Genomic DNA, 25,099 nt, shown 5'->3' with positions numbered 1-25,099 from the left:
GACACATAAATAATACATTGCCATCACACAGACGCCTTCTGCAGAGAGTTGAAAGCTCGTCTCTCTTTTTATCCAGTCACCAGGCAGAGAGCCCACTCCGGCGGACGGGCCCTGGCCGTCGTCCCTCCCTCCCCCGTGATGCGCCGTTCCAGCGACCCTCAGCTCAGCCCCTTGGACGGCAGCACTCCCGCACAATATCCCACGCAAACGTCTCACCCGGTACACTCCTCGCCTGCCCATCATTCCGCCTACCAATCGCAGTCGTCGGAGACGGCTGGAAGTTACTGTGACCTCAGACCCTGCCCCTGCGGGCCGCCCAAGCCCCCAACTAAGAGCTACGTAGAGCGACTGCGAGTTGAAGAACTGAGGAAAGGCGAAGGCAGAGAAGGAGACGGGACATCTGTTGCCCCGCTGGTGGAGTCGACCTCCTTATTCAGGCCATCCAGGTACATCCAGGAGGAGGTTTTGGGCTAACAGGCAACATCTATGACTTTCTTAGTTTAGAGAAACAATTAAAAAGACTAAAGTATTAACTCATAGTTTAATGTGTCAGTGCATACCGTACGGACAAAAGCTAGTCTCCATAAAAAAATACTCTGGATTTATCTTGCAGTTTTTTCAATATGTGGGACAGATTAACTCTGTAAAGATCTGGATGCATTCAAAGCCGGACAGCTGTCTGGGTCGCAAAATTGTGCAACCTACTTTTCTCCACATTTTTGTAGCGGCATTCACTGCTCTTCGAGTTCTGTCACGGTCCATTATTTCCTAAATCTCTGAAACTCTCCTTCTGCAGGTATGAGTCTAGTCTGCTTCCTGCTGAAAATAAGCCTCTGGAGATGTCAGTCCTGAAGAGAGTCAAAGAGCTGCTGGGTGAAGTCGATGCCAGTACCGCAGCTAAACACATCACACTTGTCGACTGCAAGGTATGCATACAAGTACAAGCAGTTTGCACACACACACACACACACACACACACACACACACACACATAGACGCACAAACAAAAATACTGACACAAGCTTGCATGCGTAATTGCAGGTGCAAACAGAAACAAGCTCAATGCAGCTGGCATGACAGAAAACATAAATATTATAATGTATGTATATTTATTGCTTTGGCTCAGGTTGCTAGAATATTAGGTGTAACGACAGAGATGCAAAGGATGATGGGAGTGTCCTCAGGGTTGGAGTTACTGACTTTACCACATGGGCATCAGCTGAGACTTGACTTGCTGGAGAGGTACAAATAAATTTCTTTCCATGTGTAGAAAGTTAAATATAAGCAGTTTTGAAATGTTGTATAAGTATTTGAAACATTGCATAATGTTGAGTTGTTTTTTTTTTTACATCAGAACCTTATTTTTTTATTATTATTATTATTTTTTTTATTTTCAGGTTCTACACCATGTCTATCATGATGGCCGTGGACCTCCTCGGCTGTACAGGAAGTACAGAGGAGAGAGCGGCCCTGCTGCATAAGACCATCCAGTTAGCAGCAGAACTGAAAAGTAACCTGGGAAACATGTTTGGTTTTGCAGCTGTGATGAGAGCCCTGGAGATGCCACAGGTCAGTCATCTATCACCATCACTAGCGAGGATACCAAGGAATTCCATTTTGGCGGAAAGTCCATCATAGTTTTGTTTGTTTTTTTGTTTTTTTTGTCTTCAGATTTCCCGCCTGGAGCAGACGTGGGTGACTTTACGCCAGAGACATACAGAGGGCGCTATACTGTATGAGAAGAAACTCAAGCCGTTCTTGAAAAACATGAACGACGGCAAAGGTGAGCTGCTAGCTGGTAGCTGTTTGGTTGGAGGATGTTTACTTTCTCAGATGAACTCCAACCCTTGTCTTTTTTCCTCCAGAGTCCAGTGTCATGTCCAGCACCTCCTTCCCCCACGTCCTCCCAGTCCTCTCTCTACTGGAGCGAGGCGCTGCCGTCGGGGAGGTGCTCGAACCCTGGGAAAGCTCCGAGGCCGGCGTGGACGTGGTCATGCACCACCTAGAGGCCGCACGTACCATTGCACATCACGGGGACATCTACAAAACGACCGCTGAGACCAAGCTGCAGGGTGAGACTTCCACATTAACCTCGGGAAGACTGATTGCAGCTCTGCGATGATCAGTGTCTGGTCAAAACTTAGAAACTGCCTTGTAGTTTTATGTGAATTAGATGCTTATTTTTTTGAACACTTTCTGTAAATAAGCTGGGTCACGGCACCACTGATCTGATGTATTGATCCCATGCATATGGTTGCTATGTTTGGTTCATTGATTCAAATAATGTGTTTTTGGGTCCGTGTTTGATGCCATTACTGCTTTATTGAACAGCCTGTCAATAGCTTTTAGCTAACACCTACAGTTTGTATTATAACCACCAATTGATCACCGTGACCCTTTTATCAGTGAGGGTGAATCCAATCATTAACCTGTTTAACTTCAAACCCTTGCTGTGTTTAGAAACATTTTTGTTTCGTAGGTGGCTATGACTTTTAGAGTTTATTATTATCTTTATTATTGTCAGTATTCATGTTGGTAAATGATGCTTACTGGCTACATTTCTGTGATCTGTATCTAACAAGTGGGAGACTACAAGCTTATAAGTTATTACTGTGACATTACACGCTTTAAATAAGCTTTTGTAAATTAGACTTTAAGTGAATTCAGTTAATTTAAATACTGTCAGTTGCATCTAAATACATCTACGAGTTCTTTCTGTCACATTTTGTTCAGATCATCAATTTTATATCAGACAGAATTAATGCAAATGGGCATAAAATACAATTTCAAAATGTTGATTTTGTTTATCAAGCTGGTTGGGCCTATAAATGACTCATTTACGAGGTCATAAAAGAGCAAAGAATAACATCTAAAGCACAGCAGGTCTCACTGGCATCAATCAGTGTTCGTGATTCAACAACAAGAGAGAAACTGGGCAAAAATCGCTTCCATGTGTTTAAAGGGGAAAACCACAGCAGAGCAAAAAGAACCCAATGAGCCATCTCATATTTGTCAGACTACATCTCATTGATCCCTACAACCAAGAACATCTGACCACTAGAGCTTTAGGCTCTTGATGTTTTAGGTCATAACAGAACAATGATCCAAAACAAGTTTTTGAATTGCTCATGAAAGCAAAATGGAGATTTTGAAGCGGTTTTTGTCAAAGTCTAGACTTAATTGTGATGGAGATATTGCGATGTGACCAGGCTGGCTTTGGGTGTTTTTTTATTTTTATTTTTTTCAATTTAATAAATGAAATCTCCATTGGAAAACTGCCTTTTGATTTTACTCTTGTTGTTACTCTTGGTGTTTAAACTAAAATATTTAGATGTCGCAAAAGAGCATAAAAAGAAGAAATCCTTAAGATAAGAGGAAGATTTATTACTCCGTCTGTCCTAATCAAACATGTTGTCTTTTTCAAATCTTTGCAATTTTACATATTAAATTAGGCCTTAAACAAATTAGATTTGAGATGTCCCCTCTGTATTTATAAAGATTATTAACCTATGGGAGCATCTCAACCATGCTCCCATCTCAACAATGAGATGTTAATGGTGTCCTTCCGCAGAGTGCTTTCACTAAAAAAGCTGCATCAATTCCCTTCTTTGTTCTCTCTATGGTTGTTCTTTCCCATCTTCTTTTGACGCAGAACTTTGATCATAGTACAAAACAATCAAGAGCCTCTTTCTTTTTAGCTCCGTTTCTCTTTAAATACCATAGTTGCAATGAAATCTTCATCGAATACCCTTATCGCTTCTCCTTTTCAGGACTCCAGGAGCGAGTTGAGATACACGAGGTCTTCCAGACGGAGTTTCAGATGCGTCTGCTGTGGGGCAGCCGCGGGTCCGAGGGCAACCAGTCGGAGCGCTACGAGAAGTTCGACAAAGTCCTCACAGCTCTGTCGCACAAACTGGAGCCTCCCGTGCGCCACAGCGAGCTATAGCATCAGCCCCGAAACTCCAGATCGCCAAAACACTCTTGTTGCACTTACCACTCCCGGTGTGGTATGGTTTTATTTTGTGTCGGAAGTGGGGGATGATGATAATGATGTGAAAGAAGCAGAAATGAATGAGGAGGCAGCTAAAAGTGCACGAGGAGATTTCTTTACTTAGAACAAGTGTGGCACTCACTGTGGAAATGGAAAAAAAAAACAAAACAAAACAAAAAAAAAAACGCGTGTACCTCCCTGTGGACTAACCTGCTAAAATATTTAAGTCTGAGGGAAAAGCTGTTCGATGGGAACATGTGTACGGTGGGCTCTGGGGGCCAAACGAAGCTGCGAAATTTGGCATCGCTCCAGTAAAACTGAAACTTACGACTGCTGTCACAAACTTCGGCCGAGATAACCGTAACGTTTTACATAGCTCTCGGGATGTTTAGTCTGCGTGAGTATGCGTGCGTCGATAAGCCTGCTCCTCCATTTTTGTTTCTGTTCTTTTATTTATTTGTTTTTTTTAATAATATCAAAGCACTGTGGCCACTTCCACATGAAACTCATGAATCTCTCAGTGCTAATCACGAAGGAACCCTGCTAATAAGACCTCATTCAATATGGATCACGCAATCCCATCTAGTTCTATTAAAAATGTACCAGGCATGCATTAATAAATGCAGATTTAATGCAGCAACTTTAACATGAAAGCTCAGTGTGGACAAAGTGACCTTTCGTCTCATCTGGCTGCTTAATATATTTGATATTGTGGATTGTGGATCATGTACTTTCAAAAAGTAGCCAAAAGCAGCATCGTGAAGAAGACTACCTGGGAATGTATTCATTTTAAATTTAATTAAAGCAATGTTTCACTTATTTGGGAGCATTTATGAACATGTTACAGTTTGCAAAGCTTGGCCAAAACAGTCGATGCACGCTGCTGTAAATGTTGCACCGAGTTTAATGTTGCTTTAATAACAATCTAAACACGCGTGTCAAATATACGAAGCGATGAAAGGACCCTGCGATGATGTACTGTTTATGAGACTCACAAGGCAGAGAAAGTACAAGTGTCCATCTCAGCAAAATGACAAGTTAATTTTGTTTTTGTAATCCAGTTCGAAAAGTGACAGGGTTTGGATCTAAGTATGGCAAGGAAAAGTTTAGTGGAAGGAAAATGTATAAGGAAAAAGAAGACAAGATGCAGGGATAATTGCAGCCTTTTGGAGTTGGATGTAATCTGTGACTGGAGTGAGTCTGTTGCTTCAGATCATAGTTTCTCAATAGGCACACAATGACAGGCAAAGTGTGTGTTGAGAAGGTTGCTGAACAAAACGATGTGGCCCCACAAACTGCAGCATTCATCTGTGTGAGATGTGGTGTTTTCTCCTAAGGGAAACTTTATACGCCGCCTTGATCTTGGTGATGCAATTTTCCTGCAGGTGTGCAGTCCGAATGCATTTAGTGCTTCAGATACATACGCCGTTATAATAGTCCATCCTATGTTGTTATGGTGGTTATCAGATTTTGCTGATTAACCTTTTTTTCAAACACTGGATTATGATACAATGTCACTTTTTGAGTTAAATTACAGAAATAAATTCATCTCAAGATAACACTGTATTTTACAGAGATGCAACTGGGTGTCATGTTTAATTTATGGTTAGCTTGAATGATGGCTGTATGTTTTTCAGTTTATGTTTCAACAATAGAGCTAAAATAATTGGAATGACACCTGTTTTACTTTAAAGTATTTTTGCCGTAAACTGGTCTGAGGAGGCTGTCGACGTCTCTCAGAGCTATGCAATCTTTTCAGCTGGGAGCTCTCAAGATATTTAAGGAATTTTAATTTTCAAATAGGCAATTGGAGATATCACTTCCGATATCAAATCAGCTTTTTCCCGAAAATGTTCCATCTACACCCCCACAGTTGTGTATTCGAACTTTTCTGTGGATGTTGGATCCAATGATCTGTTCTGGAGAGTTGGTGCCATGTGCCACTTCCAACAGGAGAGGGCGCACTTTAGTCAGCAAAAAATGTAAAAAAAAAAAAAAAAAAAAAAAGGAATAAAGACATTAGACAAAGGCAGGGACAAATTACACAGATCTTGCTTGTTTTGTGACCAAGAGGATACCTACTGGTTTAGGTTTCACTGACATGATGATGATGATGTGAAGTGCTTTTATCTGTATGAAGTAAGCAAAAAAAAAAAAAAAGTCAAGAAATGATTCAGGACTGATCTCATGTTCTTTTTTGTTTTTCTTTTTTGTACTGTACATAATAATTCACTTTTTTTCAAATAAAACAAATGCTTGTGTGGATGTGTTTGATTCTTTTAAGAAAAACAACAAAATGCAAACATCGATACAGTCAGTTATTTTAAACATTTCCTTCATATTCTAATCTGATGTCTGACTGTTATTTTGCTGTCACAAATCTTGAAAACATTTTTGAGGTGGTCCGTTGCTTTATATGTCTTCGTTACTTAAGAACATGGTAAAGGTGTATCAAAAATCTGTCAGATAAATAAATGCATGCTTTGCATATATAAGCACTCATAATTTTAGAAACATCCGGTCTTCAATTTTGATATACTGGCCTATAATTGTAGCACCAATTATTTTATAAAAATCACTTATTGCATGACCTTTATGAGAGTTAAAACCTAATAAGGGATATTTCTTTTTACAGGTATACTTGAGATTAAAGACTAGAAACAGAAGACAAATATAATAGCTGCTCAGTTTATGAGCACAGTACCAAATAGTACCAATGCCATAATTTCTTCAAATGATGTGATCTTACAAATGATTTATAAAAAAAATAGTTGGGAATTGCTGGACTGTTTAACTCATATGGTTGTTTCATTTAACAAAATCATTTTTTTAAAACCGCATCTGAGATATTTATCTCTAAAGAAATAAAATCTATGGGCAGGTATAATGAAATTCAGAAGATACATCTGATTTAAATGGGTTTAAATTGTATTTTTTTATGATGAGGATGAACCATCAATGCAAACTACCAAAAACTTTATATTGCACTAGTATTCACTCATCTGTCTTCATGCATACTGTATTAATTGAGTGAAGCAGCCTACAGGCGTAGGCACTGGATTTTATACAGCTAAGGCAATGGATGTGGTCATTCAGTGTAATGTTGGGTGAGCTTTGTGTTTCTATCATTGGTTACTTCAACTCAGAAAATGCAATAAATATTCATTTCATTTTTGTACAATTGAAACATTTAGTCTTGGTGTAAAAATAATAAAAGTGAAAAGGAAATGAATAAAATCAACTATTTAAACAATTAAAAAGTGGTTGCCTCAGGATACAACAGAATGTTTTGTTAGAAAAAAAATATTTTCTTTCAAACTTTTTCTTCTGTATCAGAAAAGACAGTTTAAAAAAATTCACTTTTGCTATTTTATATTTTTTAATTTTGTCCTTATTCCATTTATTTTTGTCATCCATCCCTACATATTTTCTAACACACACTTCTATATAACACTGGCGTGGGTTACAAGAAACAGAAAAAGTTCACGAAATTATTTTTTGCCCCGGTCTTGTGCAATGCACAATACAGGCCAGAAGATGGCGACATTCCCTTTTAAAAATGAACCTCACGGCTTTCACGTTACCAGCAATAGTCTTCACTGACGTCTCCTCTCAGGTGGATGTAGACTCACTATTTGCAGCTAATCAAACATTTAGCTTTGTAGTTGGTTTATGCACAAATGTGGACTTGACTTAATCCTCTGTCCATGTTTTAAAAAGTCAAAGTGCATGAAACAAATGCATCAAAATAAGCAGTACAAAATGCATTGAGCGGATGTGTGCTCTGTGAAGCCTCACACATTGCTTTGCAGATAGAGCCATGGTCAACTCAGTGGGAGGGAGGATAGACAGATGGAGTGTGTGTGTGTGTGTGTGTGTGTATATGTGTGTGTTGAGTGCATATAGATGAATGTGTGCCCCTGAGTACTCTTGTGCATTTGTGCAAATGTGTGCATTTGTTAACTTGAGTTCAGAGGTGTCATTGCAGAATTTCTGCTTAATTTCTTTACACCATCTGCTAGAGTGCAGAGCAAAACTGTTCATACCATTTAAATTTCTCACGTTTTATATAAGCTGTTTTCAGAATAAGCACAGCTGTGTTAAGTGGGTGTCACAGTTTTATTAGATAATGATCAGTCGGAATTGTGAAGATCAAGGAGCGGATAGGTCAGGGACAAGGTTGTGGAGAAGTTAAAACAGGGGTAACTTCTAAACCAATGTCCTATAATTTAAACATCTGACAGCGTACTCTGTAATTCATCCCAAATGAAAAGAGTATGGTTCAACTGCCGACTTGGCAAGGGGAGCAGAAATCAGAGACGCTGCCAAGAGATCCACAGCTCAGGCAGGGATATCTGTGGAAAACACAGATGATACTTACAACTTCCACAGATCTGACATCTAAGGAACAGTGGCAAGAATATTGCCATGGTTTAGAGAGAAAGGCATGTCGGGGACACACCAAAAAAGAAGGTGCTTTTGTTTGATCAGACCAAAGCACAACTTTTTGGCCTGCATGCACAAAGCCATAGGTATAATTATGTTTTGCCTTTTCTGTGTCTTTGTATGATCGTCCTTAAGTCCTTGTTGGACTTTGACTGTTTGTCTTAGTCTAGGTCTCTTTTGTAATCTCTGAGGTTTCAATAAATTTTCATCAAAGGAAAAAAACCTAAAACCTTTACTCATTTTGAAAACACCATACCCAAAGTGAAACATAGCAGTGGGAGCATTATTCCACTGCCATAAGGGAAAGGAAAGTTGATCAGAGTTGATTGGAAGATGGATGAAGCTACAACAGGACAATAATACTGCAAAGAAATTTGTAAGGAGCTGCAAACTGGATTGGAGAGTCTCCTCTATTTGTAATAAAGAAATTTTAAAGGCATCATTTCCTTCATTTTACAAAGTATTGTAATAATTACTGCTACACTCTATCATGTAAAATCCCAATAATGGCTACAATATAGCAACATTTTCTTCAGTGTAGCTCATTGTAAAACAGCACTAAGGGATTTAACCAATATCAGAAGAAAGATGAAAAGAAGCTTCACCAACAATAGAGTATCAAGCATGATGGGACTCCTCAGACAATAAGATATTGTCCTTTTCTTTTGTCCCCCTGTTTTATACAGTTCCATAGGCGTAACATGTTATGGATGTAATCTCTAAGAGGATTCTCTCTGCTTGGTATCATGGTACATGTTAATTTCAGCTCTTTATTTTTCATATGGAAACAGACCAGAGATCTCCCGAGCATGCCAGCCAGTCATAATCAATTCACCCGTAATCCCCCCCCTCAAACGTCCTTCTATAGCTAATCTGCCATGTTGGTCATTGTCATCTGATCATGTGTGACCTTGGCTGCTCCTTAGCTGGTGCAGGCAGCGTAGCAGCAAACGTACATTACCAGGCTGTCAAGTTTTTTGTGGTTTTCAGATTTTACCAAAAGTGTTGTCCGATAATCCGATGAGATGAAAGGCGACAGCATCCTGTTTTCAGGTTAAGGTTGAACTGCTTCATGACATAAAACTGTTAAATAAAATTGGAACAGACTTTTGTCTCCTAATTTGGTTTAAGAATCACTTAGATGAAAGACAGTAAATAGAAATGTAAAGCGTCTTCCATTACAGCTGCGCAAGAACCTCAGAGCAGCTTAGCAAATGCGACATGACACGCAGCGATGGTGTGCTCTTTCAGGGGCAATTCACTCCACATCCATGAAACCTACAGCCATAAATATCCCGCGTCGTATCCCTTTGCTTTCATTTCAGCTCAGTTCAAGCAGAAACAAAAATAAAATGATTATGTCTTTATTATTTTCCAAAACTTTCGTTGCAGCCTCAGCTGTCGGTGGGCCTGCCCTCACCCTTCCCTCGCCCCCGCCAGGCCCAGCTCGATCTGTCTGCGCTTGCTCCTCATTAACACATGAATACAGACGAGGAAGGGGCCTGCTATGGCGTGGACGCCAACAGAAGGCAGCAGATTTGCAATTCAAACTGCTGACCATCAACACCCCCACCCGTCTCGACGCCCACTTCATCTCTGGGATAGTCGGAGGTTCAAACTGTCTGCAGGATGATTGATAATGTGCGTAAGAAGGGCAAGATGAACTGAGTGGGCAGATGCGGTTTCACTGTTTTACGTCATACTTCTGCTCACTTTACAAAATCAGAAGATTTTTTTTTCATTGGAGCAACGGACTTAAGTTGTTGCAATTATTAATATTTATGTCATATTAAAGAAAAGAAAATGGACCCATTAAAAATTAGTCTACAAGAACCTCATATTGAGCTGTGACATTTGACTGTCAGATGAGACATGACAGGAATTAGAAAGCTCTACCAAGGTGGTAACTCAAAGCTGGAAAAAACAAACAACAAATAAAACATTTGTGTGTAAAATCTGGACTAGACATTAAAGCATCCAAATTTCCTAACCATGCAAATTACTTCCATAGTGGAACACAAGTTTCGACCCACTGATGAAATAGTAACAAGTGATGATATATCAGCAATCCACCGTGGAGAATTTCATATTTTATAATGCAACACCTACTGTTTACTCCACAAGCTTTAGCTTTTAATTTTGCCCCATTTGTCCTGACATACTTGGTGTGACTGAGTCAGGTTTAGAGGCAGTTTTACTTAGACACACCTTTTATAGCTCTGTCCTGTCCATAAATGTTTTATGGGCTTGAAAATGGGACTTTCTGATAGCCATTTAGAAAGATTGACTTTGTTGTACTTAAGTCACTTTGCAATTTATTTAGCTGTGTGCTCAGTATTTCAAAGTAATGTTCTTTTTGTCATGATGAGATCTAATTTGTAAGATCATCAGTCCTCCTAAAGCATAACACATTCACACAACATGATGCTGCCGCCTATGTAATTTTCAGCAAGGATTATTGTTTAGCTTTATCTAAACGCAATAAAGACAAAAACAAGCAAACAAACAAACACAAAACGGAAGCTCCATCTACATTCTGAACAAATTATTGGAATGATTGTGCTCTATAATTATCTTTATAAATATTACGTTTTTTTTAAACGATTCAATGAAAAGAGGAACAAAATGTTTTATGAATAACAATGAATATTATGAATCTAATATTCAACAGGTAAAAAAAAAGCTATACCTTATTTCACTCGAAAAGAAAAAGAAAATGAAATGTCCTTCAAATTGACAGTAGCCATGGTTACAGAACACTGACTGAATACGTTACTTCCGCCTTAGCCTTCCGTCACTTCCTGCATGTGCGGACAACATGGCAGCCCCCGTTGCTGTTCATCTGGAGTTTGGGTAGGTACATTTTAAACTGTCCTCGATTATTTAAACAGTATATGTTTAGTTTTCTGAAACTGACACGCTTATATGTTCACTGGGAATATATTATTCTCGTAAACCTTGACTGCCTTCAGCTGTTTAACGCTTCAACGAGGCAGAAAAGAGCAGAAAACAGTTCGGATACCTTGCAGATACATTTTCTCAGAGCAACAACATAACAGAACATGTACTTTATTGCCTAGATGGCCATTTTGCAAGTCAGCTAATCTCCGCATTTCATTCGAATCCGTCCAGTCTGCACATACGGTCTCTCAGCTTTTTACAGAGCTGAATACTGTGCTTAATGAGCCCTGCAGAGAAGCATCAGCACTGGGAGGCTGCTAAAATAGCGCCACAAAAACCTCAAAACAAACCCTCATTTAAACGAAAAATATGAGATTTAACTATGTTTTAACCTCATTCATTCAGGTTGTTGAATTTATATTCTGGAAAAAACCTTAACACAAAACATAAGTTAGTTCCAACCTGTCAAAAGCCTGTTTAATTCGAAGAAAATTTCCTCAGTTTGGATATTTTTATTAGGACTGAATTAGTTTAAAAAAAACAAAAAACAAAAAAACAGTCTCAACTTAATATGCAGTCATATGAAGATAATAAAGTTCCAACATTCTATTCTTTGAATACTGTTTGGATATGTTTTAAAAATATTTAAAATGATGACTTTTGACACATTTTGATACTTTATTCCTTGACAATATAAATTCATAATGGCATAAAACCCTTATTAAACATTTCAAAGGTTTTACTATTATATTTATTTTTAAAAAAATATGGAATATCGCTTATGAAGCTGTATTGCTCACCAATCATAATCACATAAGAATCAAATTACAAAATATATGAATAAATGGCAGCAGAAGGGATAGTTGCTCACTTTATTATGTTGTTCATCTAGCACTGGTTACCCAAGTTTTCATTGAGCCACTTACCCTTGTAATGAATGTTAGCACTCTTTAGAAAGGACTCAGTTTCATGAATCACATCAATGTCCTTCTTATACAGGGTAACTTTCTATATAAAATTATGCAGGGATGTCTCCTCTTACGAGTGCTTTTAAACTTTTCAGTCATTCTCTGGGTCTCCATTGGAGCTCAGTCATGATGCAAGGTAAGAATTAAGAGTCTTCCTTGTCAGAAGAGTGACAGGAGCTAACAAAGATTATCAACTGATTACTGGAATAACACTGTTTCACTTTGGCTGGATGCTTAACGTGCCAAGAATTAAGTTTTGTCTGCTTATACATGGCAGCCAGGAACAGAACAACAAACTTATTTTATGGATTGTAATTAATGAAACAACAACCAAAATAGATTATGTAACTGTCAATCCAATCCAAAATTCTTGAATGGGCTTCCTCTCAAGGCTGTGGTCATCCTTGTTCCTTGTACACCTACTTATCACACATTTTTTCTTCCACTCCACTGTCTAATAGTACGTTGGGATACATCATTCTGTAAACCAGGAACTTCTTTTGCAATTACCTTTTGTGGCTTACCCGCCTTATAGAGCGTGACTTTCTGCTGAATAACTGTCTAGTCAGAAATCCCCATAGTCGTGTTTGGCATTATGCAACATTTCTCTAATTAAAATCCTGGTTTAGTCCTTATTTGTTATTTAAACTTCCAGGCAAAATTCGTCTTTAGGCTTTTGGTGTATTCCAGTTTTATTTCTAATATTTAACTCCTGGTTCTTTTATTTAGAGGAGGAGCAGAGCTACTTTTTGATGGCGTCAAGGAGCATCATGTGACTCTACCAAGCCAGTCTGAACCATGTGAGTACCACTTGTCACCTTAAAACACAGCGGTTAAAACTAGAAAGAAGTCATCCAGTTCAAATACAAACCTAGCTTTGACCTTGCCTCCTGCACACCCGCTTAGGGTTACGATGCAACGTCATGTGTATCAGAACGGATCAGTGGTGTTTGATTGTTTTCTATGTCGCAATAAACAGCTATATTACTTAGACATCTGCTAGAGATTTGTTGCCTGTTGATACTTTTCAGTGTTGTAATTGCTACACTGTTTTGCTAAATTGCTTTATGCTACAACTCAAAGCTCAAATAGCTTTTAGAGCTATTTGATATCCCCACAGCATGATGCTTCTGCCATGTTTCACTATGGGAGTGGTGCATTCTGGGTGATTTGCAGTGTTAGTTTTCCACCAAACATAGTGTTTTGTATCAGAGCTAAAATGGTCAATCGAACTTAATCAGAGAAGCTTTTTTTTTTTTTTTTTTTTTTTTTTTTTTTTTTTTTTTAAGTACACTTCCTTATAAAAAAAAAGCTATTGAACATACATGGCTACTTGGTATTTCCTTTAGGGATCAGATTTAAAGGGACTGCTCTTTTACATTGCATACCACAATTTTCATATTTTAGTTGCAAAAAAAATAAGCAAATTGAAAAATAATGCGTCTTTTTCAATCCATTTTACTATTATAGAATAATTAATGTGAGTCGATCATAAAGTCCCATTAAAACCCATTCAATATTGTTCTTATAATATGAAAAAATATAAACACATTCATGTGATACGACTGCTGAGAGGCAGTGTATGTTACCAAAAGACCAAATAAAATCATTTAGTTCTCAGTTAAGCAACAAACCTTTTTGTCTCAAACATCAAAAAATGAGATTTTATTTTCACATGAACTCCCAAGTTCACACATTTGTTGTAATTTTCACAAGACGTAGAAGGTGGAAAAAAAAAAAAACAATAATAACAATTTCTACTGAGTGATTTTTAAATTTTTTTTGTCTGTGTTCAGGAGAAATAGGAGGAATACGCGCCTCTGCTTTTTGGCTAAACAATGGCTGTTCATGCAGGGTGCTGATGTTACCACGACAGCACAGAGACAAAAGTTGACCAGAACAGGGAATGTCTGACCTTGCTCCACCAGATGACCTGCAGGTCTCTATGTGTGTTTGTCAGGAGCTTTGTTTCTTTTCAGTAATAGTATCTTAAATCCTACATTTTCAGGCAGACATTATAAACATTTTGACTTTTTATTATTTTTGTTTTGCCTGAGCTTGCTGGGTTTGAGCAGACATCCAGCCTGGCTGAGTTGGCTCTCTGATCTCTGAAAATATCCTTAACCTATATATCTGAGGGTGTGTGTGTGTGTGTTCATAAGAGCACAGAGGGGGGATGCAGTGAAGGTTGATATAATTGGTTCTGAATCCTTCGTATTTCTTTTTTGACCCCGACCAATGATTGATGACCCTCAACTGAAAGACCCGTCCCCCCTCTTGTTTGCACACACACAACAAAACCCCTATAGCCCAGAGTATCCCCCCAATTTTTTATTTTTTATTTTTCGTTTTGCCCATTACATCAGCAGATAGATGGAACCGCGTTCCTCTCCTTCCCCCTTGCACACACCTCACGTGACGGCCGGAATCGCATTAAAACAGAAAAGCGAAAAATGGAGTTGAATAAAGCGCGTTCGCAAACGAAAAGGCTTTAGTATTAAATAAACATCAAAATGGCGCCTTTTCGCTCCCCTCCCCTTCTACACAGCTGTATCCCAGGGTGCACTGGGATCTTGTGACGCATGTTGTCCTCTATCATATGCGTCTCTTCTCCTCTACCTGCGCTGCAAAGAGTATTTGAAATTGTTCAGAGCTGAGACTCTTGCTGTTGTTTTATTTCACTTAGCTGCCTGTTGTTAAACCTATGTGACACTTTAGAGGCGTTTATATTTCTTTTACCAAAAAGCTAACCGGATTGTAGACACTTTGTTTTTAGTGTGCAAATATAATATGTTTGCCTGTGTTTCCGTAAAGAAAATGCAAAAAAAGAGGGCAAACAAGATAAGAGGGGGAGAGGAACTTTCATGTCCGGAGGGGTAGTGTGTGTGTGTGTGAGAGATATGAAATGAAAAGGTAAATGGGAGAGAGCGAATAAGAGGTAATGGCGGAGAGAAATCCTAATAGTGAAAGGCAGAGGGCACAAAAAAGGAGTTATGACGGGTACAGTGATTGCTTCTGTTTTTAGCCCCGTAGAAGAGCAGGTCAGTAACCACCCGTTACTGTGAGTGTGTGTATGTGTGTGAGAGAAAGTGTGAGTGTGCACTGGCTGCAAAACAAGGTCTCCTTTATTTATACGGAAGTGATTATAAACTATCATGCAGTTCTGACCGGACAGACGGCACTTTAGTTAACCTGAGTCTGAGGTTAGAGACTCAAATGATCTGCCATCTGTGTCATCCACAAAGCTGCAGAGACCAGACAGAGGTAGGTTTTAAGAGCAAAGATTTGTTTAATATGTTCAATATTTTATTTTGAATCAACGAAAAATATAGAAACACAAAACCCAAAGCCCACTGAGTCCGGGGTAAAATCTGCATTAGAATAATACAAATCTTTAAACAGGATTTTTTTTTGTAAATTTAACCTTGTTTCACATATATATATGTGTGTGTGTGTGTGTGTGTGTGTGTGTGTGTGTGTGTGTGTGTGTGTGTGTATTTATATTTGAGATTTTGTTTTGCATTTTCCTAAAACGATTTAATGAAAAAGCGTCTAAATATGAAGTAATCTCTGCTCGTTCTCCATCTTCTCACTAACAGCTTCCTGCTGCAGCTTCAACCTGCTCCTCGCACCTGAATCCCTGTCCTCCTCCTCCTACCGCTGTATTCCTCTCCTCCCTTCATTTACGCTCGCTCTCTCCATGTTTGAACCCCTCGTCTCCTCTGTTCTTTTGCGTGAAGCGGTCAAGTTCAGCGATTTAAATTAATTCAATCTGCTTGTGTGCGCGCGGCTACCTGCAACTGCAGACCTGTGATCGAGCGACACTTGAGTTGCAGAGTAATACACGGCCATCAGGCAAAACCCATCTGAGAATTGTGGAAATTGTCGTCGTTTTCTTTGCTCATCTGAGTATCTGTCCTCCTCCTCTTATAAAAATACATCTGAATACTCCTACACCACGTTAAATGTTTAAGGGAATGGTTGCTGTAACCGTTATGGATTCACAGTTGCTGTTTTAGTGGGGATTTGTCCTTTAAGCCCGGCTTCCACTGCTCAGTCTGAGCGAGGTTCAGCCTATTGTTGAGACAAGGTCAGTCTGATTGTTGACGAGGTCAGACTAATAGAAAATGCAGGCGTGGCTGGTAATTAAGCTAAATGGAGAAGCCTTGCATTTAATATGTAGCAAAAAATTCAGCAAAGAGAAAATTTTATGTCTTTTTTTAATTCAAAGGAAAGAAACATGAAATGATTTAAAAATAGTCAATTAAAAAATTAATTCCAGCTTTTTTTTATATGTAATATTAACCCATGAAATTCAACATTAAGCCTCTACGTATCCACATTCATCATTGGTTTGACTTCTGCATTTAAAGTAAATGATATTTGTGCTGCTGTTGACAGTTTATTCTAGACAACCTTCCCCCTTGCAACTAGCATCCCCTTCCCCCCCCTCCTCTGCTTACACTCATAAATATACATACATGGGCGCAGAGATTCGTGCACCCCCTGCCCCACCTGGTGCCTCCGTCGCGTCACATCGACCGGGAGGCTGGAACCGTGCACCTTGACCCCCAACCCCTGACCTGCGACCTGCGTTGTCTGCATGCGTTTGGGTTGCGTTTGTGTGTGTGTGTGTGTGTGTGTGTGACATAAATCTGTTTTCTGCAGCCACACTGCCAGGATCTGGCTTTTGTTCTTGGGGATAAAGGAAACGTTGAAGTTTTAGAAGATGGCAGCTAAAGGTGAATGTTGTGGAGGGAGTGTGATGGAAATGTGTGTCTGTGGTTTGCAGGGGACATGAAGCAGCTGCTGGTCTGGATCCAACGGAACCTGCTGAAGGAACGGCCTGAGCTCTTTGTCCAGGGAGACACAGTGTGAGTGCACTTGACATACACTTGATCTGCGGACATTGGAAGCCTAAACACTCTCCACTAAAACATCATTTCTGGAATCTTATGTTAAAAACACACATTTTGTTGCAGGAATTTGTGTTTGTGACCATTTTTTCCCTGCGTGATTTGATTTCAAGTCGGAGGCCTCAGTGACGTGATAACGCCACACTCATGTTTGTGCTGGTGTGTGTGTGGGGCTCTCTGCAGTCTTATAGGACTGGCTGACTTTTACAGCTGCCTTTGTTCGCCACTATTTATAGCACCGTCTAACCAATGAATGGAGAAAAAGCTGGCCTACCTACAAACCTCACCGATTAGATTAAAGCTGGACATGTTGGCCGCAAACATTTTCCTTTTTTCTTTTTACCCAAAACCCTATCATTTAGATCTATTTTAAGTCTTGTTGGACACTTGAAATTCTTGCTTTGTCCTTGATTGTTTTGCATGTTTTTCTTTGTGTGTGTGTGTGTGTGTGTGTGTGTGTGTGTGTTTGAGTGTGTTTGTTTTTGGCTTCCTCTTGCATTGCCCTTTCATGCTGACGTCAGAGAGGATCTGTGTTGGTGGGTAGGAACACTATGAGAGCCATCATCAGTGTATGCCTCCTGCATTATCCCAGCATGCACATGACTTTAACTCTTTTAAAAGCATCTGTTTGGAAGAGCTTGTTTTTAGGTCTGTCATAAGATATAATCCTCTACAACTTATTGATATGAAACTACAAATTCCCAGAGCACACTTTTATTATTTTTTTCCCAAAATTGTTAGTGTATTCGTGTGATTTGTTCCTCTTCGCTGTCAGAATCAGCCGGCTTTTTACGTCAGCCTGCTGGGTCAAAGTTATGCTGAATGAAAAATGATTTATATCTATTTACAGTTGAATTAGATATAAATAATCCAGATAAATATGAAGGGAGATTTACAGAAAACTCTGTGTATACATGTGTCTAGTGATTTACATGCATTTTGTATGTAAATTACACTGTTTTGTGTTTTTTTTTTGTTGCACTCTTTATTGCTATTTTGATTCCACTGTTCTACATTTCAGTTGTCTCTTTATTGTTTAGTATTTTCTGTTGTAATAACATTTTGCATGCCTGTTTTGTTGTTGTTTTGCATTTTGTATTGCATTTAACTGTATGGAAGTCAACAAAATGATTAAGAAAAACAGGAGACTTGTTAAATATTCATTGAATTAATATCAGAAAAGAACTAACAAAAAACTTAATGTTTCTTAACTCACACAGCTCTAATGTGACCCTAAAAGTGCAAGGAATTGTGCTGCACTTTTTGCACATTGCACTGCAATAAAAAAAAGCCTGAAAATATTTTAGACATGTTATTGTTACAGGAGTATTCATTGGTTTTATTTTTATTTCTAAGTGTAACCAGCGAGGCTTAAATTGAAAGGATATAATGGTGAATATTTCCGACACAGATATCAATCTAGTCAATCTAGTTTAATATTTTTTTCTAGTAGATTCTCGTAGCGAATTGCAGAAGCAATTTCCAGTGAGCTGTTTTTGATGTGAGGTCCTGCTGAGGGGTTGGAGGTGTTTGTTTTGGGTAACTTTAGGTATTTTCTGCATTTCTGTGCGTCACCTTTGGGACAAGCGTTTGACTTAAAGCGGTGCGTTTTCCCACAGGAGGCCTGGGATTCTGGTGCTTATCAACGATGCAGACTGGGAGCTAATGGTGAGTCCTTGGAGTCACGTTCACTGTCAGATGATGAGGGGTGGATTTAGGTGTGTGCGCATGTGTGGGGGGGATGGGGGGATGCATGACATGTGTAACATATTGTCTGTTGATCATCAAATGATCTCAGATCATGTAACTTAAACTGTACGTTCAAAACAGAGGAAAATTATGACTTTTTAATTTGAGGGGGAGGGATAACCTCCATATTTGCTGATGCAGAGAATAGAGTTTGCTCGTTTTCTCCCAGTCAGTTATGGCTTCATAAAATGTGGAAGCAGCTTGTCCTTGGGGTCTCATAGCTGAACACATATTTAGATTCACACGTGGCCTGAACGGCCCAGTTTTAAATGAATTGATCTGATTACGACACTTGGCTCAGGGTGTAAATAAATTGAGAAGTTTGTCATTGATTGTACCCCACTGGGAGCACAGGAGGAATAGATATTTTCATATTAATAAGCACAGTTATTTCTCCCTCGTCTTGTGCCTGCAATAAGTATTGAATATTTTGTGTGTTTAAACATCAGGGAGAGCTGGACTATCAACTCCTAGACCAAGACAACATTGTTTTTATTTCTACACTTCACGGAGGATAAATAACTAACAGGACGGACATCATAACGTGTGTAATACGTATATAACAGTTCCAGACCTCAACACCCTTCACTCCCCTTTCTGTTCTCACATGCAAACAACAACTCACCCTATTGGACGCCGATGACGCGTCAACGCCATCACGAATCGCACAGCTGATACTGTTCAGCAGGAATGAGGGGAATGTCAGAGTTGGCTTCTGAAAACCTGGAATTGTGTGGAAGTCTTTGATCAAACTAGGCTGATAAAAAACCAGCCCAGAGTTTTCAATAGAGACCAGAATTGGAAAAAAATATGTCACTATAATTTTGGGACACAGAAACTCCTAAGTATGTGGAAACATAATATTTTTTTTTTAACTCATGAGAAGAAAAATTGAAGATAAACACAGATTTGTTAACTGTTTTACTCGTTACGGCTATACCTTACAGTATGTTATTCATCATGCAAATACCCACATTTTCTTAATTTTCCTTTCTTACTTCCATTGAAATGTATGTAATTTTTTTCATTTATATGTATGTATTTTTTCCAATAAACTGAAAATAAATGGTTAATAGACTGAATTTATGTGGCATTTTTCCAGTCACGCTGACTTCTCAAAACACTTCACACCAGAACCACAAATACACACACCTTCATACACTGATGCACAAATTGCTCTAGGCAAGTTGAGGGTAATGCCTTGCCCAGGACACATTGACACGTGGCAGGAGACTAGATTCACACCCACAACTTTTTAATTGCAAGATGACTGTTGCACTGACTGTATTATTATTATGAATTGTTTTTATTTCAAAGCAGGAATATTTTACAATACAACAAAAAAAAAATACAATTGAGATTGAAAAAACAATTTTTAGTAGTGATCTATTTATAATTTTTGCAGCTAACTAGTTTATTTTATCTTGTATATTTCAAAATAGAATTTCTTCAACTATGATAAATTGTAAAATGGAACAAATATTTTAATTGAATTCTAGCATACACATTTGTAATTTTTGGTATTAGTTCATTATACCATTATTGCTGTAGATGGTATTTTTGTACATGAATTGCAATAGATTATTATGTAATGTATTAAAAAAAAATTAGGTTCACAAAAGGTCATTTTGTCTCGATTCTCCGTATTAATATTTTTTTAAGTTTTAAAATTAACTGTTAGTTGCTATTATTTCAGTGGATAAATTTATTTTCTAGACATATCCTATTATTTTCTATACTCATTAACACACCGCTCACAGAGGCCTCTGCAAACGTTTTTCCTAATTGAGATCCAACAGCACCTTTCCATATTTGATAGCTTATAAAATCGATTAAAGCGCAGCTCTGTGATCCCGCCGCACTTTTATGATGATTAGACTCAACTTGGGGCTGATTGTTGCCTAGCTAAAGCCACACTCAGATGGACTATTCATGCGAAGAGGTGGAGGATGGACATACGGGGTGTGTGTGAACTGCAGGACCACTGCGGGAGGTCGAGGTCTAGCCTCCGGGCTGCCCTCTCTTGAACGCCCGAGGCGACCTAAAACCCTTTTCTCGGTGGTGGAGTCCGATTTGCAACGGGAAACCGGCCTATAATGGGCAGCAGAAAGGAAATGCTAATGAGGCTGTGAGGGGGTTAGAGAGGAGAAAGTGTTGCACTGTGTCAGCTGCTGCAGGATATACCGAGGCTGTCTGCGAGGGACACGCTTACAAAGTGGAGGGAAATGATCCCACACATGTATCTGCAGCTGTGCGCTGAGCCTGTTGTGCTCTTAAACTAGATTTTACACGCGCCATTTAAAATAAATGTTTAGGTTATAAAAATTACATATATATTTTTTTTAGAAATTGAAGATACTTGCATTTTCTGTGGTTAATTCAAATTATTCCGTCAACTTTTTTTCCTTTTTTTTTTTTATTGTGATTTGCAAATTCAGAAGTAGTGGATTATTATTTAAGGTCACAGCTTGCGCACCGGCTGCTCAGCGGGAGACATTATGGTCGACCTTCCTGCCCTCAGCATCATAAAGACATGCCCAGTTCACACCAGCAGAATAAACAGCTCAGTCTGAGGTACACAGACAGATAGTAAACAACAAGGACGAATAAGTGTGAGGCTTCATATTTAAAGAACAGGCTGAAAAGATGATGAAAACCTTTTCTGCAAAAAGAAATCTTTGCAGGCATAAGAAAAACCGTGAAACCTTTTCTATGATGACATTGAAGTAAAAATGGTTAGAAATTAAAAATATAAATTTTTCATTCCTACTGGAGAGACTTTTAATAGCACTGTTTAAGAGAATCTAACCTGTCCACTTTTTCACCTGCTGAAGTTTTTTTTTGTTTGTTTTAATTCTAAACAAAAAATTTCCCCTTAACCAAACTATCGCGAGAATTTCTCCTTTCCAGGTGCAAATACCTTTGAAAACTGGGTTTGACTCACAGGCATTTAAAAACGAATTGCAAATTGAAAAACACAGATTTACCGAATTATGGTTTAAATGAAGTCATTAATTTACTTTTAAAAAATGAAGTGAAAGTCTCCTTATGTCTTCGAAAGCATCTTTATTTTTGATAAACGAGGCTAAGTCCTTCAGATGTATTGTCAAATTTGCGCTGCATTTTGCGCACTGCTGTAAGATCAAACATTGTGCATTAATCCTCTGGTATTAAAAGAGGTTAGCGTTTAATGTCCTACTACAATACACACATTGCCTAACCATTTGTCCGTGTGTGTGTGTGTCTGTGTCTGTAAGAGAGAGAGAGGTTGAGAGAGAGAGTCGACAGTTGGTGTGTATGTGTGTCTGTGTATATTAATTAGTCTATAAGTAACAGCAAAAATTTTACATATATTGAAAAATGACATTTTATAATTCCTTGTATTTATTCTGAAAGAAATTAGCAAATGTTTTTTTTAACAACAATAACAAATTCTCGAAATTTTAGCATATTTTTCATTATTTACTGTTATAACGTTTTTGAGTTGCTTTTTTCCCCCCAGAATGAAGCATCTGTCTTAAATTAGGCCAAAAAGAGTCCCACTTGAATTATCGATTATATTTAACATCAGTTCAGGGTTGTTTATATTTAAGCCTTTTTTTTTTTTACAGAAAGTATTGTTCCTTTACATTTAATAAGATGCGTCACATTTCATAGAAAATAGCTTTAGAGTCCCTGCTGCTAAATGCGATTTAAAGATCTATAGTGTTTACTTGTGTCATAAAATTCTGTTGGTACATCCACGTTTTTTGAAAAGGTGCATTTTTTTAAGTAAAATGACACTTTTCAATAACTAAGTTTCATTTTTATCAGATGGTTTGCCACCGTTTCCCTCAATCTTTGCTCGTGTCCGATGATTGGCTCATGTCACCAACAGCGTGCGCCTCCGTGCGGTATGCAGGCCTCACCGTGAGCCTGCAACCATATTTGCCAAATACAGTCGATACATCAATGCATCCAGTCGATATTTACCTTTTAAAACAAACAGTCTTGATTAGATATTCGACAAAGTGTAAATACTAATCGGGCAAACACGCCGAAAACACAGTCTGAGGCAGAAAAGGGTTTCCCGTCACTTTATTGGCCCAGACTCGCGTTCATACCCTCTGAGTAAATAACATGCAGATTTAGATATGTGTCTTACCTGCAAAAGCTACAGTTACAAATCAAACAGAGACTCAAAGGCCTTTCTGCTGGCTGTCTCGGTGATGTTGGAGGCCTGGAAGGCATCAGTTGATGAATGTGAGCCTGCAGCAACAGATGTCCATACACAATTCTTGGGGCGGAATGGGATTTTTACTCAAGAATTGCGTTTGGACAATCAGTCGCGAAAGACTCTGCGTGCATATTCTCTATCCACAGGATAGAAGGTGTGGGAGAAAATCAAATAATAATAATAAAAAAATTAACAAAAACAAAAACTCACACCAACAGTGCATGCGTGTGGAGCAGTTTTTGGGCCCCTGGGTGCACCTGCTGCCGCTGCCCCCAAACAGTGTGACGCAGAAAGCTGTTTTCTATTTCTAAATTATTGCTGTTATTATAACTCTGCTCAGCTTTGTCTCTTAGATGTGCAATTTCTTCAGAAAAGCTCAGCATTTTGTCATACATTTCAATCTCCGAGCTGTTGCAGCAGGATGCATTTGCAGTGACAGCACTGAGACAACCTGTAGTACAACTTCCACTCTCTTTCTTAACACATCAAACGTTTATCCCCCCCGCCCCCCTAAAAAAATAAATAAATAAATAAATAAATCACTTTTAAAACACCGTATAGATGCATTTCAGCCTTTCGACTGTGTTTCTAAGCGTCCTTTATCTGCTCCGGTTTAGTTTTAAAGTTATCTTAGCAGTCCTTTAAAATGGCTGAATAAACATTGCAGTTTTAACCAAAATGACATATTTTTTTTTATGTTTTTTTATATATCTACATATAGTCTCGTAAGCAATTGCTTTAAAACAGAGTAAAAATATCTGTCCAACAAGAGAGCGGCAGGGGAGAGAACAAACGCAATTCCTGCATCCGTGTGTGCAGAAAAGAGGAAAACTCCTCAATTCTGGTGCCTCAAGGTGCAACACAATGGTTTTCCACGGCTGTTAAATTACTGGGAAAAAAAAAAAAATCCCCCTCCTGTTTGAATAGAGGGACGTCGGGCGGCTGTGGTCCTTTCCTCCGCTGTTGAAACCATAAGGGAGGGAAAAAAATAGAGATGGAAAGCGCTCTAGTTCCTGCTGGCGCGTCCTTGGTTCTGTTCCCACATCGTGCGTTCCCCCTCGGATGTCTGTGCTCCGTCCAAACGCTCACCCCCCTCTCGTCAGAGGGGCTGCGGAGCCAGCAGGCTTCATACTCTCCGGACAGACGCTCCTGCCTCCTCTCCACCCATCCTTTACGGGCTCTGACTGACTGACACACTGTGCGGATGCGCGTCCCTCTGCACCTCCTGCTCCAACAATAAATGCTGCGGCTGCGATGCGAAGGCGGAGAGAGGACTGGAGAAGGTCTTCGCTTGGTACTGAATTTGAATAACACCACGGGGTGATAAATGTCCATTGTACTGCTTAAGTAATGAATCTCCGCTGTCCTCTGTGTCACACACACACACACACACGCGCGCGCGCGCACGCACAGACGCACGCACACACGCCGGCAGCTGCGATGAGGGACCAGCAACCCCTCTTAAAGACACAACAGCCCCATTTTCCTTCCCTAAAAAGAGATTACAATCCGGACACTGTTTACTCTCTGGCCGCGCTGCATGACGTGTTGAATGTTTCTCTTTTGGCCCCCGCTCACTTGTGTGAGCAAACTAGTGCAACGCCGTAACCAGGCACTTGGAGATAAAGCGGTGCCTTCAGCGCCATGCGCAACCATTCTGCTCCTCAAAGGGCAGTTTACTGCAGGCCTCTGAGGAAAGTGACACGAAACGAGGGGATTATAACATACTCATGTGACAAACGAGTGATAGGGCCACATTGGGGGTCCTTATTCACTGATAAAACTGAACGTTCCAGATTAACCATAAAAAAGTATATTTAGAACCTCCCATATATATATACTGCTCAAAAAAATAAAGGGAACATTTCACTTAAATTTTGTGTGTGGCTCCAAATCCAGGCCTCCATTGGTT

The 25,099-nt window shown here is 39.1% G+C and overlaps 2 protein-coding genes across 5 annotated transcripts in view; both read left to right on the top strand.

Annotated features, from left to right (window-relative positions):
- Nucleotides 1-6,151, top strand: part of sh2d3ca (SH2 domain containing 3Ca) — a 56,529-nt gene extending 50,378 nt beyond the window's left edge. For 3 of the 4 annotated variants that reach the window (XM_007566490.2, XM_016679019.1, XM_007566499.2), the window contains 7 exons: nucleotides 77-446; nucleotides 797-926; nucleotides 1,127-1,242; nucleotides 1,398-1,569; nucleotides 1,672-1,783; nucleotides 1,866-2,072; nucleotides 3,771-3,946. In XM_007566490.2, coding sequence (XP_007566552.1) covers nucleotides 77-446; nucleotides 797-926; nucleotides 1,127-1,242; nucleotides 1,398-1,569; nucleotides 1,672-1,783; nucleotides 1,866-2,072; nucleotides 3,771-3,946 — 1,283 coding nt within the window. Of the gene's footprint in view, nucleotides 1-76; nucleotides 447-796; nucleotides 927-1,126; nucleotides 1,243-1,397; nucleotides 1,570-1,671; nucleotides 1,784-1,865; nucleotides 2,073-3,770 lie in introns of all 4 variants that reach the window. The other variant, XM_007566481.2, reaches the window with a different exon arrangement.
- Nucleotides 6,152-11,190: 5,039 nt separating this feature from the next.
- urm1 (ubiquitin related modifier 1) lies at nucleotides 11,191-20,044 on the top strand. Its single transcript, XM_007566463.2, has 5 exons — nucleotides 11,191-11,290; nucleotides 13,036-13,106; nucleotides 17,099-17,180; nucleotides 18,842-18,890; nucleotides 19,421-20,044. Exons 1-5 carry the CDS (start codon nucleotides 11,256-11,258, stop codon nucleotides 19,487-19,489), a joined length of 306 nt encoding a protein of 101 aa, XP_007566525.1. The 5' UTR covers nucleotides 11,191-11,255; the 3' UTR covers nucleotides 19,490-20,044.
- The last annotated feature ends 5,055 nt before the right edge of the window (nucleotides 20,045-25,099 follow it).

The sequence above is a fragment of the Poecilia formosa genome, unplaced genomic scaffold (genome assembly GCF_000485575.1).
Source record: "Poecilia formosa unplaced genomic scaffold, Poecilia_formosa-5.1.2 Scaffold6, whole genome shotgun sequence".
NCBI lineage: Eukaryota > Metazoa > Chordata > Actinopteri > Cyprinodontiformes > Poeciliidae > Poecilia > Poecilia formosa.
The sequence above is the reverse complement of the archived record's forward strand: the minus strand, read 5'-3'. Positions and strand labels throughout refer to the sequence as shown.

What these genes read in the sequence shown, in the direction of transcription:
- urm1 (XM_007566463.2), top strand. Translation starts at nt 11,256, where the DNA reads ATGGCAGCCCCCGTTGCTGTTCATCTGGAGTTTGG. An exon ending in TTTGTCCAGGGAGACACAGT is followed by an intron (nt 17,181 to 18,841) that starts GTGAGTGCACTT and finishes GTTTTCCCACAG; the next exon opens with GAGGCCTGGGATTCTGGTGC. An exon ending in ATGCAGACTGGGAGCTAATG is followed by an intron (nt 18,891 to 19,420) that starts GTGAGTCCTTGG and finishes TTTAAACATCAG; the next exon opens with GGAGAGCTGGACTATCAACT.